General features: G+C 59.1%; 1 protein-coding gene across 1 annotated transcript; it reads left to right on the top strand.

Annotated features, from left to right (window-relative positions):
• The first annotated feature begins 1,726 nt into the window (after positions 1-1,726).
• On the top strand, positions 1,727-6,269 carry LOC129068180 (cytochrome b-c1 complex subunit Rieske, mitochondrial). The gene is made up of 2 exons (XM_054570290.1): positions 1,727-2,018; positions 5,366-6,269. The coding sequence occupies exons 1-2, from the start codon at positions 1,805-1,807 to the stop codon at positions 5,974-5,976; spliced, it is 825 nt and encodes a 274-aa protein (XP_054426265.1). The 5' UTR covers positions 1,727-1,804; the 3' UTR covers positions 5,977-6,269.
• The last annotated feature ends 10,193 nt before the right edge of the window (positions 6,270-16,462 follow it).

Consider the following 16,462-nt stretch of genomic DNA (forward strand, 5'->3'; position numbering starts at 1 on the left):
CACAGCTTCCTTTTGTTGCTGCAACAAATCGCCACGAATTTAGTGCCTTCAAACAGCACAGATTTAGTAGTTTACAATTCTGGAGGTCAGAAGTCTGAAGTGAGTCAGCGGTGCCGTTACTTCCGGAGGCTCCAGGGAGGATCCTCGTGCCTCTTCCAGCTTCGAGACGGGACGCTCGCGTTCCTGGGCTCCAGGCTCCGCACCTCCGCCTTCCAAGCCAGCAGCATGATGCCGGCTCTCCTGTCCGATCACCGGCTCCTCCCTGATCAGGTCCCCATGATTCTACCGGGCCCTCCGAGACGATCCAGGAGACTCACCCCCTCTCCACACCCTCGCCGACACAGCCAAGACCTAGCCCTTGAGCTAGAAGGAGGGTCCGGGAGAAGTGGTCCGTGCGCTGTGGGTCTGGAGGGAGGACGGTGAGTGAGTCCCCAGGGATCGAAGGCCGCGAGGAGGCAGGAGGCCCAGCGTGTCAGGCAAAAGCGATACCAGCAAAGCGTCGCTTGGTGCTGAGGCCGTGCTGGGTCCTGGGAGGCGCTGCGCAGGCATCAGTGCATGAGCTCCTCCCAGGGGGCAACATTCTCATCCTCGTTTTACAGGCGAGGAGACTGGAGCATGGGCATTCGGAGGCTTGCCCGAGTCACAGGACCCATGCAAAGCGCAGGGGAACTCCATTGGCTTATACTTCCCCCCCATCCCAATTTTGCCAGCTCTGTACACTGCTTGTCTTAATATTTACTTACTGTTGAATTAGCTTGTTCGTGATCTAAACGTGAAACAAATTTTATCTCACTGCAGTCATTGGAAATCAGTATGGATAGAAAATAAATACTATGAAAATAAAGTGTTATGAAATATTCTCTAGAAGTTAGTAACTTCCAGCTAAGAGCTTTGGATGCGACGGAAGAGTGGCGAATGTTAGAGAGGAGTGAAGATACGTATGTTGGCCCCGAACTGGGACTTGCTCACTGGTGTGATCAGAGGAGTTGAAAGCGGAGTAAAGAGGGAGTAACTTTCTCACCACGGGATAGGAAATGATTCAGAGACATAGCCCCGCCTGCAGGGAGACTGCAGCGCGGCTGGGGGCACGGACTCCGGAGGCGGGGCCCCCACCTCGCCGCCTTCCGCAGGTTCCGTCCTGGGCACCACACCTCCGCTTCCCCAGCGGCCCTTGACTGTCGGTGAAAGAATGAAAGTAAAGCGCAAAACCTAACACATGGCAAGTGCTTCATAAACATAAGGCATTAGCCTCACCATCATCATTAAGCTTTGCGCACAAGTCCCTGGCCTTTTCAAAATTTATTTTTTATTTTGTAGATAATGACAATAATCATTATAGTAAACACACAGCGGTTGCTATATGCTGGTCTCTCTTCTGGGTTTTATATGGATACCCTATTTTATATGTATGAGGACATTAAAGTGTATACATGCACATATGTTAAGAGGTATTATGAACCCTATTTAAACCATTATGATGATTTATTCTTATAACCAAGACCCCATAGATGATGATTTTGCCCTAAGGGACTGCAAAGTCGGCCTACGGGTTCCCGGGGGCCTCCCCTGCCCCCTTTCTTCGGGCAGATCCCAGGACCGCGACCTCTAGGAACCCGTGCTGACGGACAAAGAGGCCCCGCCCCCACCGTAGGTTCCTAGCCCCGCCCCCGACACACACCCCTCCCCCGGCGCACTTCGGCCGCGCGTGACGTCATGGCTCCGCGCCGCCTGCGCCTCCGCGCGCCTGCGCCGCGGGCGGAAGGTCGTCTCGGTGACCGGCCTGGCGCTTCGAGCAGCTGTCGCCATGTTGTCGGTTGCCGCCCGCTCGGGACCCTTCGCGCCCGTCCTGTCGGCCACATCCCGCGGGGTGGCGGGCGCGCTGCGGCCCCTGGTGCAGGCCGCGGTGCCCACTGCCTCGGAGCCGCTGGTGCTGGACGTGAAGCGGCCCTTCCTCTGCCGCGAGTCGCTCAGCGGCCAGGCCGCGACCCGGCCGCTCGTCGCCGTCGTGAGCCTCAATGGTGAGCCAGCTGGGCCAGGGGTCCCCTCTTTCTCGCCCTTCCCGCCCCTGGGCCCTGGGAGCGGCGCAGGAGGGCGGGGTCTGCGCGGACAGGCGACCGGGTGGAGCGGGGCAGGCCCGCGCCTCACCGGGGCGGGACACCCCGGGGGCGCGATCGCAGGTCTCCGCCGGCTCCGGCAGCCGCGGCACGGCACCAGGCTCTCTGTCGGCGGCCAGGCCGGGCTCCCGGCCTCAGGCTCCGTTTTGACGCCCATCGGCTAAGTTCCAGGGTTCCGCGTTCCGACTGCGCCCGGCGGAGTCGGATCCATTTCTCACCTGTGAAACGGATCAGCAGTCACACTGACCTCGTAGGTCTTGTCGCGAGGTTCCGTTGAAAATATCCTACCTAAAGCTATTGGGACACTGCGGCGGGGGCGGGGGGGGTACTCGGTAAACGCTCAGAAGTAGAAACTGCCGTTCACACCTGGGAGGGTGTCCCGCTGGCCACTGCCGATCGCTGTCGCGCCCCGGCCCCACACAGTCCGCAGGGCAGCGCGGCCTCAAGGTCAGTCGCAGTGCAGGCTTCGGCGGTGGTTTCCGGCGCTTCGCCCGGTAGTCAGTCCATCTCAAGAAGGATCGCGGGCAGAGCGGTGGGTCCCGTTTCGCAGATGATGGGACAGCGGACAGGGGTGCAGGGGCTGGCGCCGGGATACACCCTGGGCCGGAGGCCTGGTTGCAGGACTGACAACCCTCCGGCAGGGCCTGGATTCTCCTCGCGCCTTGTCTCAGTTTCTCTGTTCCTGCGCGGTCCTGGACATCCTGGATTGGCGGCCTCCGGCCTATGGCCTTAGTCTGCGTCACCACCATCGTTCTAAAAACCTGGGAGGATTTCTGGCGACCCTTGAAACGTTGGGAGCTGGTCCCCCGGGCCCTCCTTCTGCTTGGGACATCCGGTGTGCTCCGTGGCTGCCCCTGGTGCTGTTCCCAGTCCCCACAGTCCTCCGCGGCCCCTGCAGCCCTTGGGTCACCCGCGGGCCCGTGACAGCAGAGTTGGGGATGGGACCGCGCTGCCCCCACGGTTCTGCCTCCCTTCAGCCTTGTCTCCACGCTCAGTGACAGTCCGCTGATTTCCCCACGTGTCCCACGTCTCCGCGCCCTTGCCGCACGGGGACCAGGGCAGGGGAGTGTGCGTTGGCGGCCCCTTCATGCTGTGAGGCGCCTGGCGCTTCCTGCCTGTTGGGTTTGTGATTCCTCTGACCTTGAGCTTGAGTGCAGGGAGAACGTCTCCTTTATTTTTCTACTTCCCACCACCTTGGGTTTTGCACACAGTTGGTGCATAATACTTCCAAGTGAGTCAATTGGCTGTTGGGGGACATTGGGTGTCGGGGAACCTGCTCCAGGCGGGAACCGAGGGCCCTCGCAGGCCCGTGCGACCTGGAGGCGAGGAACAGCGCGGGGGAGGAGCACTCGGCACACAGGCGAACAGCGTCGTGCGAGTGCGCCGCGCTGGCTGAGGGGTTTCTTCCGAAACTGCAGCCTGCCCGCCTTCCCAGGAGCTGGTCAACGCTGCAGCGCTGTGTGGTGGCCACCGTCGCTGGTGACCGCGCCCTCAGCGTGTCGCTGAGGTCACGGGAGAACCTCCTGTCACGGCGGTTTGTGGGAAGGTGGTGAGCAGAGGGTCCCTGAGTCGAGAAGGAGGATTCCCAAGGTGCCCGAGAGCCCCCTGAACAGAAGGAGACAGACAAAAAGCACACGCTGATTCTTTACGCCGCCTTAAACTTCCTCTGTGAGTGACTGTTATGCTTGGGTTTGGAGCACAGTCTAGCCGGCACCCTGCCTTCGAGAGCCTCAGCAGCGGCCCGCAGAGAGGGTCCCGAGCGTGATTGCGGCGCCGGGCTCTGTGATCTCCCAGGGCTCCCCTGAGGGCCGGCGCCACCGGGGGCGGGCGGGCAGCTGGGTGTCTCTGGCCAGCAGATCTCCGGCCAGGGCCGTCAGGGCTGCCCTGGTGGCTGCGCCTGCGCGTTCTCTGTGGGCCGTCCCAGGCCAAGGGCTGTGGCGCTGGTTTAGTGGAGGAGTGTCCCCTTCGGTCCCTTCGACTTTGCAGTCTGACACAGTCCCAGATGGAGCTGAGGGAGAGGGACTCACGCTTCCTCCCAGCCCAGCGCTGACAGGTCGGCGTTGGGCGGGGCGGGGCAGCGCCTCTGGGGAGCTGCTCTGCCACACCCCGGAGTCTCGAGCAGCTGCTGTGTGTCCGGTCCCTCTGAACCCCGCTGGGTCGGGTTCGATAGGCCTCGGCCTTGCCTGGGACCACCTGGCGCTTTCTGGCCATGAGGTTATGGAGCCTGAGGGCTGGTAGAGTTGTACCTTACGTGAAAATACACTTCATTTTAGAAGCATCTTTTGGGTACGACACATTTTCTAAAGGTGAGGGATTTTTGGTGTTCCGTTTTCTAAACAAAGAGATTTGCTTCCTGAAACATCCTTGAAAGTGACACCAAGAAGTTGATTTTTTCAGACATTTAAAAATGCCACAGGACAGAGATGTCACCTGACACTCACCTGACACAGGCGCCGGGCCTGCCTGGGTCCTGCAGCGGCCGTGCGCCCGGGGAAGACGGCGCCCGCTCTCCGAGGCGCCCGGTCCCTCAGGGAGGCCTTCTCCCGGCGTCATGCTAGATTGAAAAACCTGGTTCTTCTGGAGATTTTATAGCTGCTTTTTCTGATCAGGATGTCCTTTTCTGCCCATTCGGGGTTTTACTTGAAGTTAAAGTAATACAAATTTATACCTTCAGGTCTGAAACAGAAATCTCTAAACTGTCTGCAGCTAAAGTTATGCTGCAGCTCACGGACCGTTTATTAGCTTGTAGTTAGTATTTTATGAATTTTTAGCAGTTCTTTCAGAGAATGATAGACAGGAGATATAATAAGATGGTTTAATAAGATGATCACACCAGTCGATGCATAGGCGGGCTGGAGGGGCCGTAGGGTCCCCTCTAACCCAGAGAGCAGGGGAGATCGGTGGCATCATCGCGTAGCAGCCTTGGCACCATGAATCCTGGGGACTGGAACATCGTGCTGTTTCCGGGGCCATTTGACTTTCCACGCGGGAGGCACTGAATCCTACGAAGCCCGAGTCGTCAGTGCTCAGTGCGTAGGAGCCAGCGTGGCAGGTAGTGGTTGACTTCATTTCATCTTTCGTATTTTAGGTGCTGGCACTGCTAACTTGACCCCTTCTCAGACCGCTCAGTGCGACTTCTCACAGTTTTGCAATTTGGTTCTTGCTTGTGAATTCATAAAAGTCTGCTGCCTGACGTGTCCCCTATTTGGGACCCTCATCCAGTTGTTTTTAACCTTCTGTTTGTCTTCCAGCCCCCGCCTCCGTCCGCTATTCCCACACAGACATCAAGGTGCCCGACTTCTCCGACTACCGCCGCGCCGAGGTCTTAGATGGCACGAAGTCTTCCAAAGAGAGCGCTGAGGCCAGGAAGGGCTTCTCCTACCTGGTCACCGCAGCGACCACGGTGGCTGTCGCGTACACCGCCAAGAATGTCGTCTCCCAGTTTGTCTCCAGCATGAGCGCCTCTGCGGATGTGCTGGCCATGTCGAAAATCGAAATCAAGCTCTCCGACATCCCCGAAGGCAAGAACATGGCCTTCAAGTGGCGGGGCAAGCCCCTGTTTGTGCGCCACCGCACCCAGAAGGAGGTGGAGCAGGAGGCCGCCGTGGACGTGTCCCAGCTGAGGGACCCGCAGCACGACCTGGAGCGCGTGAAGAGGCCCGAGTGGGTCATCCTGATAGGGGTCTGCACCCACCTGGGCTGCGTGCCCATCGCCAACGCTGGGGACTTCGGTGGCTACTACTGCCCCTGCCACGGGTCCCACTACGATGCGTCGGGCCGCATCCGGAAGGGGCCCGCGCCGCTCAACCTCGAGGTCCCCTTCTACGAGTTCACCAGTGACGACCTCGTGGTGGTGGGCTAGAGGCCCGGACGTGTCCCGTGCTCCTCTGGGGTCGTGCCACCTCGGGAAAGGGACAGGGGAGGCCGCCTGCACTTCAGGTGGTCGACGCCGGGATAGTTAAGGCCTGCTAATAACGTGTTTGCTAATGATAATGCGAAGTATTTCTAATTGAATGTCGAGTACTTTGAATCATTCACCTAATAAAGCCACTGTTAAGCATTGCTAGGCCCAGAGACAGGAAGGTGCGGTGTCTTTGACAGTTAATTCTCATTAAGAGTCACTAGCTGGTGTGCAAGGCACCTGCGACTCTGTAATTGACTGCCATTTATTTGTCTTGGTCAGGGCCACGGATTTGCCGAGCTCGTGGTGGTGAGGCTGGGTCTGTCGGCCACGGCCAGGCCCGAGTCGCAGGGGTCGGCGGGTGTCCCTTTCGCCCCTGAGTCCTGGCTCGCGGCCCCTCCCCGCCCCTGCCCCCAGCGCGCACACTGATGGGCATGGCTGCAGTCCCGGGGGAGAGCTCCTCCGTCGGCTGCTCCGCCCTGAGGGCGCAGCCCGGCTCCCACCCACGCTGCGCCTGTGACAGGCCACGGCAGCTCTTCCGTCACGGAGGGGAGTAAGCGCCCAGAGCTTTCTGGCTGTGAGCGGGGTGGTGGGAGGCTACCCGGCGAAGACGCTGCAGGGGGAGCTCCGCCCCTTGGTATTTGCACACGGGTCCCCCTTGGGGGACCAGGCCTTGTGCCGCCGCAGCCGCCCCGCCAGGGGGCGCAGGGAGCCGGGGGCCCGGGCCCCAGCCCATGGCAGCGACTCGCGGACTCTGACCGCAGAGCGGTCACACGTTGGGGTTCTTCCCACAGGGTCTGCGGTGACACTGCTTCTCACCTTCTCACAGGGAAATGAGGGTGGGTGCAGGGAGATGTCTCAGAATTAACTCCTCGCCTCCCACCTCCAGGTCCCCGGCTGAGGCCACCCAGGTCTGACACCCCCTGCAAATGGGCAGTGGCTGGACTTGAGCGTCCCGGCTGCGCGGTGCGCTTGTCCTCCGCGGGCGCGCGGGGCGGGGGCCAGGGCTGACCGCCCTGATAGGCAGCACCGGCTGCCCTGGCAGCCCTCGGGCATCTGCCAAACTGCCGCCTGAGGCCTTGGCTACGCCTCCCCGGGAATGGCCAGCGGGGCTCGGGCGGCACCGGCGGCGGCAGAGCATCTCGGGAAGGAGCCGGCCGGGCCACGGGTCGGGGCCAGCCTGGGGAACGGCGGGCAGCGGCAGGGTCCAGGTCTGGGTCTGCGGGCCGTGGCATCTGGGTTCAGATGTTTACATGTGAACATCAGGCACAAAGGGCCAGACCTGCCAGTTCACTGCTTTTCGCTATGTTTCTATTTAAAGTTGAGGCTTTCTGAGCTTCTGAGCATACATGTGAGTTACCAAGGAAAAGCTGCTGCTGCTGAGTAGTGGGCAGTTTGTAGCTCATATGAACAGTACAGCTACATGGTGCGTAGGGTTAGTACTCGGAGCATCTCATGTGAATGTCCCCCGACCCCACCACTCCAGTATCATGAGGCCAAAAGAGGCTGGCGCATGTTTGTTGGATAATTTGCTTATTAGTGTAAAGATCTTGGTTTTCTAGTACCATGGGGGATCCATCTTACACTTCTTTCTCAGGCTGCTTTTTCATGGTGCCGGTTCCCTGCAACTTACCGCTTAAAACCATCCCAGCATGTCTGTCCTCGCCTCACGCTCGTCCGGGGCGTCTGTTCTGAGGCGGCCAGTTTTGAGGCCGAGCTGTGCGCGGCCGCCTCCTTTTCCGACAGGGCCCAGCGGCTGCCCGTCGCCGGAGGGGGCGCTCACGGAGGCACTTTGCTGGCGAGTGCGCGCCAGGCATGGATGGTAAATAAAAACTCAGCTCGAGACGGGAAGGTGAGCTATCAGACCTGGAGTGGAGACCCTGAAGCACCGTTGCCTGTGCCCTCAGAGCCCAGCAGGTGTGGCGGCTGTTGCATCTCAGGTGCGGGTCTAAAGGGACCTTGTTCTCCTGGACGCGGGAGCTGCCGAGCCCTTGCTCTGTGCGGGCGGTGGGGCGGGGCGGGGCGGGGCCGTAAGTGGGCTTAAGCCTGGCTTTGCATCCCCTGTCACCTCCCCTGCTCTGGGCATTGGCTTTCCTGTCCAATGTGGGGGTGGTTGGACTACTGCTCGGGCGTTTGGGGCCACCATTTGCCGGTCACGGTGATGGGAGGGTGGCACTGCCACTGGGCGAGGGGCGGAGGGCCCGGCGTCGGGAGGTACAGTGGGGCCCACACAGGGAGGAAGCTGTGCTGCCCATGGAGGGAGGCTCCCCGTAGGCTCCCCCCTCCGCCCTGCGCCAATGCTGGGTGGGTCCGCTCCCCGGGGAGCAGGGCTCTGCTGAGTGGGGCGGGGGGGGGCGGGGGGTTGGGGGCTGCAGGCCTGTGGTGGCCCCTGGGCTGTTCGGGCTGAAACAGGACCCCAGAGATTGGGGGAAGTGATGTAACAGGAAAAAGAAGGGATTGGGCCCGTTGGCACCCTGACACGAGACTGTTAACCTGAACTTTTCACTGGGCACAAAGCTGGGGGCAGCCTCCAAAGCCACGCCTTCGTTGCGTTTTAAAAAGAGGGGTTATAGGAAGTGGCCTCTAAACACCATTGCCTTGGCCCTGGTTGGTGCAGCTCAGTGGACTGATGGCCGGCCTGGGAACCAAAGGATCGCCGGTTCGATTCCCAGTCAGGGCACAGGCCTGGGTTGCAGGCCAGGTCCCCAGTAGGGGGCGTGCGAGAAGCAACCACACATGGATGTTTCTCTCCCTCCCTCCCTTCTCCTCTCTAAAAATAAACAAATAGTCTTTTTTTAAAAACCAAGGAAATAATTGCCTTGTTTGCTACGGGTAATATCACGCTCCCTTTGTTCTTTCTGAACCGACCTTCGTGGCCCGGGCCAGGCTGTGTTGTCAGCCTGGCTTCCCAAACCGCGGAGTGTGCTGCCGACCGGGGTGTCGGAACCGGCACGCCACTCTCAGGAGCTGAATGTGCACATCATTTGAATATCATTGCAGTTGGTATAAACACAAAATAAAGTTTTCCCGAATGATATCCTTGGTCCCTCCCAGAGCTAACATCGTCACCTGCGCACACCCTCGTGTTCAGCTGCCCCCTGGGCACCTGCGGGTGGATGTGCCATTAACACCTGAACCCCAAAATGTCCGAGAGGAGGGGAGGTCCTCCGTCCCCCATCCGCCACCTCCCCTGCAGTGGGCGGCCTTCCCCTGCCCGCGACCTCCCTGCAGAGCTGCCCCGGCCAGCGACCCCGGGCCCCTGTCCGGCGCCAGACCTGCTCAGGGCGTCTCCTGAAAGAAACGGCTGTCACCATCCGCGGCTGCAGCACCGGGTCAGGGCCAACGGGGCCCCGGCACCCAGTGTCGGCGGGGTGCGCTTTCTGGGGTCGCATTTCACACCCCCGAGTCCCGTCGGGGAGACAGGGCTGCCGTTCCTACTTCCTAGAGGAACATGGGCACGAGGAGTCTCTTGTCTACAATTACGCTGCTTGTAGGTGGGCGGGGCCAAAATAGAGACTGGTCTTTTTTTAAAATCATGTGTATTACAGTTGTCTCAGTTTTTTCCCTTTGCCCTCCTCTGCCCATCCCCCCCACCCCCCACTCACACAGTCAGTTCCCACTCTGTGGTCCATGTCCACGGGTCATTCATACATGTTCCTTGTCTAGTCCCTTCCCCTTCTGTCCACCATTGTCCCTCTTCCCCATGCCCTCTGGCCACTTTCAGTCTGCTCCACGTTTCCGTGCCTGTGGCTTATTTTGTTTGTTAGTTTATTTTGTTGAATAGATTCCACTTACAGGTGAGATCATATGGTATTTGTCTTTCACCGACTGACTTATTTCACTTAGCATAATATTCTCCAGTTCCATCCATGTTGTCACAAAAGGTAGGAATTCCTTTTTTCTTTCTTTTTTTTCAAATGCAGATTGATTTTATTTTTTTAATGTCAAAATCAATTATAAAATATTTAAAAATTTAAATCCATTATAAAGTCTCAGCAATTAACATGACACCAGCATAGAAGTCATCAAGTAGATGAATGAAATAAAATGAGCATTCTAGAAACAAACATATCTATCTAACAATGTAATATATGATTAAATTGATATTTCAAATCAATGGGGGAAATAAGGCTTATTCAGCAAATAAGGTGCATGGACCACTATTACTTGAAATAAATATAGAGCCCTATTTTGCACATTTTACAAAAAAATATTCAGGTGAGTTAAAATCAATATGTAAGATCTAAGGAGTTTTAGGAGAAAATACAAAATAATATTTTTCTTACCCTGACGTAAAATATTCAAACACAGAAGCTATATAGTAAAACATTGACAATATGACTATATTAAACATTTAAGACTATACAGTAATATAAATATTTAAAAAGTTAATAGGTAATAGAATAGGAAAATATTTGCAACACATCTAAAAAAGGGTTAATAGTTTTGTTTTTTTAGGGAAGAAATTTTACAAACATTTAATTAAAAAATGGATAAAGAATACCAAAAAGTTATTTAAAGCTTCTTAAAAATAATAGAAATAGGCAAGAAATATACAAAAACAAGTTTAGTTTCAACAAATAATAAAGTAACAATTAAAATAACACTTAAGCAGTCTATTTAAGACTTCCAGGAATCTACTGTCTGTGGCTGTCTCCTTCAGTTGTTAATCTAGTCACTCTCGACTCAGCAGTGAGCCTTATTCACCACAGGGCAGGGCAGAGTCCCTCCTGGGGGCGGGGCTATTGGGTCTTCTCATGCTGCTGCCAATCAGGAGAGTGGTCTGCCTGAACAAGATGGCTGCTGCTGTATGGGGGAGGAGTCAGCACCGGAATCCTGCGGGCTACTCTCTCTGTTCTCTCCCCAAAGCCTCCATCTCCAGTCTCCTCAATTGTCTCTGGACCACTCTGTGCTCCCTTTAGCCAGGGATCTACTATCTGTGGCTGCCACTCTGTATTCAGCAGTCAGGCTTTAGCACCACTGGGCCAGGGCAGAATCCCTCCTGGGGGTGGGGCTATTGTATCCTCTCACACTTTTGCCGCTCAGGGGAGTGGTCTGCATGAGCAAGATGGCTGCTGCCGTATGGGGGATAAGTCAGCACTGGGATCCTGCCGGCTAGAGAGAGATTGGTCTTGTCGGGTCCTGCTGGTCCTGCAGCAGGCCTTCCCCCATGCCCCCGCCCCCTGCCCCTTGACCTGTGGGCCCCCTCTCCCGAGTTGCTGGGCAGTGGGGGGGTGAAGAGAGCTGGCTGGCTTCCTGGTCCTGAGCCAGCTCTGCTGCTTGCACGTGACCTCATTTCACCTCTGTGCCTCTTCCTCCTCTGAAGAGGAGCCCTCCCTCAGGGTGTCCTTAGGTGTCTGTGTGTTAATGAAAGTCTGGGGGCGACTTCACCATTCCTTCCTGTGGAGCCTCACTCCTGCCCTGCGTCCCATCTGGGACCCCGAGCCCCAGGAACACAGTGCGCATGTGGCAGCGTCCTGGTTTCCACGCTGTCCTCTCTGCCTCAGTCTCCTTCCTGTCCCATCTCAGCAAGGATGTCTCCTGCCTGCCCCTGAAGACTGCTTAGGCATGGCATCCAAATCACACTTCCTTAACCAAAATCGCCAGGGCGTGTCCCCGTAGGCATTTACATTTCCCTCCGCTGTGGAGCTCTCTCTCCTGGCTTGTCTCCTTGCCCGGAGTGGGGGCTGGGCCCAGTGTCTGCGCTCATGCTTGAAGTCAAGTGAGCAGTGAGGGGAGAAGTGAATTTCTGAGTCTCATGACCCAAAAGGAAGTATTTCCAGGGAGTACTTTGTAAATAAAGCCATCACATAACGTCTGGGTACCTCCCTTCCCTGGGGCTTTAGGTCAGAGAAGAAATGATTTTTGAACTGAAATTTGGACCATTCCCAGAAGAAAGACTTGTAAAGAATAAGTAATTAATTCAGGATCTTAAAAAAAGAAACACTTGGAGCCCTTTTACTTTATTTCCATTTGCTTCTTAAGGAACATCCTTCTGCCCTTGTAAGATTTCAACACCAAAAGGTCCACCCTTTAGAATCTTACTTGCAACTTTCAGTGCAGTGGCCGTCACTGCCTCACTGCCACCGGGGGACGGAGGAAGAGGGTGTTTTGCTTAGAGGGGAAAACGCACGGTTGGCTCAGTTCCGTGATGGGGTCGGCAGCCCCGCACCCCGGAGGGGCCCAGCAGTGCCGGGAATGTGTGGGCGGCCAGGCCCCACCCCGAAGACTGAGCGCAGCCCTGGACACACCCCGAAAGGAAGGCTCGCCGCGTCCTTGCGTGTGTGACTGCTCTGAAAAGATGGTCACAGGCTGGAAATCTCTGTCAGCAGCGTGAGGTTGAGACCGATTTGCGGAAGGGCTTTGCGGCGTCTGCGGGGTAACGGCACATGGTCGGCGGGAGGCTGCGCTGTCCGTGGCCTGAAAACCCCCAGCTCCATCAACTACACGTGACATTTCTGCAGGTTTTCCCCAAGCGTGGGCCAGCTTCAGTCTGCACGCTTAGCCCTCTGCCTTTCGAAATCCGTGTCTGATGAGGCTATTTGCAAAAGTAAAGAGAATGCATAAGTAGTAGATTTTTCGTAACGGTTTAAAAGGGCAAGTAGAACCTTGATTCACTGATGTGGGGAAAGCTGATGCGTTTTAAATAATTGTCCGTGCCACGTCGGCTCCTGCTGGGGGTCTGCCCAGTCCCAGGAAACGGGAGGTGTCCATGAGGCAACGCGGGCTCCGCGGAAGCGTGCAGGGCCCTGGGAAGAGCCTGCGGGAGGCTCAGGGGCCTCTGGTCAGACCGAGCAGGGGACTCCATTCAACCGCCAGGAGCCGGGGTCCCGCTGTGCCGCCATCCCCAAACCCTTATTCAAACCCCAGGCCTTGAGCAGAGAGAAGAACGGGCAACGGCAGGTGTTTGAGGATAATTACCAAGGATTTCAGACAGAGATGCCGGACCCAGGCGGAGAGCGAGCTTCTGGCTGAGGGCTGTCCTCTCGAGTGTCCAGGCCTTGCTTGGAAAGCACAGGTTTGAGGCTGAAACCTGTGTAGGCTGGAATCTGTGGTCCACCCTAGCTGCCCTGCAAAGGAAAAGGACCCAAACCCTGCAGGGTCCTCCCACCAAACAGAGTGTCTGGGGCGCGGCCACTCCACCTGCCCCGCAACAACCCGGTGCCTTCCCTGGGGGCCACATTCGCTCCTGGTGATGGGGGAGGGGCAGGGCCCCTGGCCAGGCGGGGGTCATCGTCAGTCTCCGTGGGGGAAGGCCCACAGTGCCCATCTTCCTCTGGCCTGTGGCAGCCAGTTGCTCACTGGTCCCTGGAACCTGGACTGGGATGGTTATGCAGAGAGAAGTGGGGCCAGAAAACCGCTGGGTGGTGGCCTTGCCATGGGCCACACAGCCAGGCTGTCACACGGACAAACCGCCGGTTCCAACCCAGGGGCCTTACCCCAAAACACAAGCTCTACTCACGCTGAAAAAAATACAAACGCTCCTGCAGCTACAGTGGGTGAGGCTCCAGACGCCACCGGATGCCCTTGCTGACCACTCCAGAGACACTTCCTGTGTGACTGGGCAGAACATCTTTGGGTGATGGGCAGGGTACAGGGGCCAGGTGTTCGGGGCCGTGTCTGCTGAGCTGGTGAACTGCCGTGGCAGGCAGCACGTACGCGCCAGCGTAGGACACCTGTCGCTCCCGGGGGCCCAACGTTTGGTCCTCATCAGCAGCCGAGGGGGTACCCGTGCCACCGCACCGTCTGAAACGCCCTCCACTCGCTGCTGGGGGACAGGGGCAGAGGCAAGCGGGGGGCCCGTGGGGGTCCCCTGTGCTCGCACTGCCCTTCCGGGCCTGCACGGGGCCTGGCCCTCCGGTGGGCCGTCCTCCCCCCTCCCTCGGGGGTGCTGTTCCTCCTGCCCGGGGCCCTTCCTACTGGGGGCATAGAAGGAGCCACTTCTCACACTGTGGGCGCCTGTCTGGTCGGGGGGGCAGGGCGGGGGACCTCCAGGGCCGTGGTTCCAGACTTCCCTCTGTGGGTCCCCAGCTCTCTCCGTCCCACGCTCACTGCCCTCATTGGAAACCGAGTGGGGGCGTCACAAGCACAGAGCATGCGCCGAGGCGGGAGAAGTTCAAGCCAGGGCTCCCTGCACAGCGCCCTGCCCAGGGCAGCGCGAGCAGAGAGGAAGCTGGGCGCTGCCTGCGCCGTGGGCTCACCTCCGGCTCTGGGCGGCACCCCTCAGCCGGGCTGGCCCCGAGGCTCAGCAGGGAGCTCTGGAGGCCCCACGAGTGGCTGGCGGTCGGGGGTCCAGGGGCCCGCCCTGCGCGGCTGGGGGCGGCACTTCGTCATCTTTAGATCGCGGCCTCCCTTGACAGACACTGACCGGCCTTGGCCCGGGAGTCGGCTCCCCCGCTCCCGGGACCCTGTGGGCGTGCGGGCGCCGTACACCTCCAGGCCTCCGGCTGCCGGGAGCTCTCGTGCTCCCCACGCCGCCGGCGGGGGCCCGCGCAGGAGTGGCTGCCTCCTCTCCTGCTCTCCCAGGCCTCTGCGCTCTCAGGCGGCCCCCCACGGCTACCTCACTAGGCCCTCCCCCGGGGCGGGGGCCGTGACCTGTCGCAGGCTCAAGGATGACTGAGGCCGCCGACCCGCCCCCGCCCTCCCAGCCCGTGGGGAACAAAGGCGGCGTGGCGGGGGTGGGGGCGGGGGAGATCTCGCCGGGCGTCACGGGGGCCGCGCAGGTCTGCGGAGCTGACACACGGCCCGGGTCCTTGTCAGACCTGGCGCTTCCAGCCGCTGACCAGCCCCTCTAAATTCTCTCCCAGCCCCTCCTGTCCAGAGCCGGGCCCCTCACGGAGGCCCCCTGAACGCCGGCTGAGCAAATGGGCGAAAGGAGAGGTGAACGAGTGTCGTTGTTCAGGGCATCAGTGGGGCAAAGAACAGCACGCTGCAACCCTCCGTCTGGGGGCGAGGCCCTTTCCCACCTGTCCCCTGCCGCCCGTTCAGTCTCAGGTCCCCTGCGGAGCCTCTGAGCGCTGTGCGCTCCAAGGACACGGCCTGGCCTCGCCTCCACGCCGGGAGCGGGTTGTGGCACGCACTTGGTTGCTCTTCCCCCTCAGCCCGGTCACGTGACGCCCTCCCACCCCCCTCTGAACGCTCATTCGGCCAGAGCCGGTCTTTAGAATCGCCCCACAGGGCCCGCTCCCCTGCTGGTGGCCGGTGGCCAGTGGCGGCTGCAGCCAGGGCTTCCGTGGGTGCAGGCCGGCCCCTCTGCGCCCACCGTGGGGCTCTTAAATACCCCCAGGCTCTGGCCTCCGCTCGGGCACTTTAGGACGCTCCGAGGAGGCCAAGGATTCAGAAATACCCTCAACTTTAATGAAATTTTCTAACCCTTCATATTCAGAGCCCCTCTTCACGCGCAGCTGTTACCCTCCCACACGTGTATTTTCCTTTGAAGTCCCTTTGGCAGGAGCCACTGGAAACGCAACTCCTATGGGGTCAAAAGCTGTCAGTGCCGAGCCGGGGACCGGTGGCGACCCGCCGCTGCCGCCCCGGGCGACCGAGGGCGAGCTGCCTGGAGGAGCGCAGAGCCGGCGTGAGCGAGGGCAGCGGGAGTCACCGGCGGGCCTGGGGACAGCGGTGCAAGCCGAGGCCTCCGTCCTCCCTCAGGGCTTTCACTCGGGTCGGGGCGTCTGACAGGCACGGCCGTGGCGGCTGCGTGGGCCTGCGCGGGGGCGGCCGGCGGCCGGAAGGCAGGCCTGCCGCCCCGACTTGCTTTTGGTTGAACGCATCGGAACGAGGTCGTCCACCCCAGATTCACGCCCGGCGGCCTCGGGCGCGCCCTGCGGTGATTCTGCGGTCTCCCCGAACAGGCGGGGGCAGGCGCCAGAGCCGCTCCACCGACGGGGGCTTAGCGTCTCTCCCCGGCGGGTGGAAGCCCTTCAGGGACATTAGCATTCCGCGAGCGACCGTCCACTGGACGAGAGGTGACCTTTGAGCAGGGCGTGGGAGCAGTCACACGACCTAATTTCTGGCCGTTCCTGCCGTACCTGAACTTTAAAGGCGCTAACCCGATCGGAACCCCCCACGTGTTGGTTCAGGAAACGTGCCTGCTTTTCTTCTCCAGTGTCAGCCAAAAATTAATGACCAGTGTCTCTGAGACATTTAAAAAACGAGCCCCTGACATCCCTCCTATTGATTGGCCGAACGTATATTTTTCCTCCTCTAATTGCTAGCAAGGCCTCGCGTGCAAATTTCAAGCAGATAAGGAAATTGCCAAGCGGGACGTGGCTCCCCCCCGCGCCGCCCCGTTCTCTCTGTGTTGGTGCAGAGGCCTCCCCAGGGGGCTCCTACAAAACCAGACGGTCTCCAGCAGGGTGAGTTTTGACACGCCGATGACCGCCTCCCTTTTCCCGTTGTGCCACCCGATCCCTGCACACATCAGCGTGAGCTGAGGGCAGGGACT

Source organism: Pteronotus mesoamericanus, unplaced genomic scaffold (assembly GCF_021234165.1).
Source record: "Pteronotus mesoamericanus isolate MK-2021 breed Mesoamerican mustached bat unplaced genomic scaffold, CSHL_Meso_final contig_202, whole genome shotgun sequence".
Lineage (NCBI taxonomy): Eukaryota > Metazoa > Chordata > Mammalia > Chiroptera > Mormoopidae > Pteronotus > Pteronotus mesoamericanus.

Bases quoted from the DNA above. Each gene is read 5' to 3' on its own strand.
- LOC129068180 (XM_054570290.1), top strand. From the start codon at position 1,805: ATGTTGTCGGTTGCCGCCCGCTCGGGACCCTTCGCGCCCGTCCTGTCG. The intron at 2,019-5,365 runs GTGAGCCAGCTG...TTTGTCTTCCAG, and splicing joins CGCCGTCGTGAGCCTCAATG to CCCCCGCCTCCGTCCGCTAT.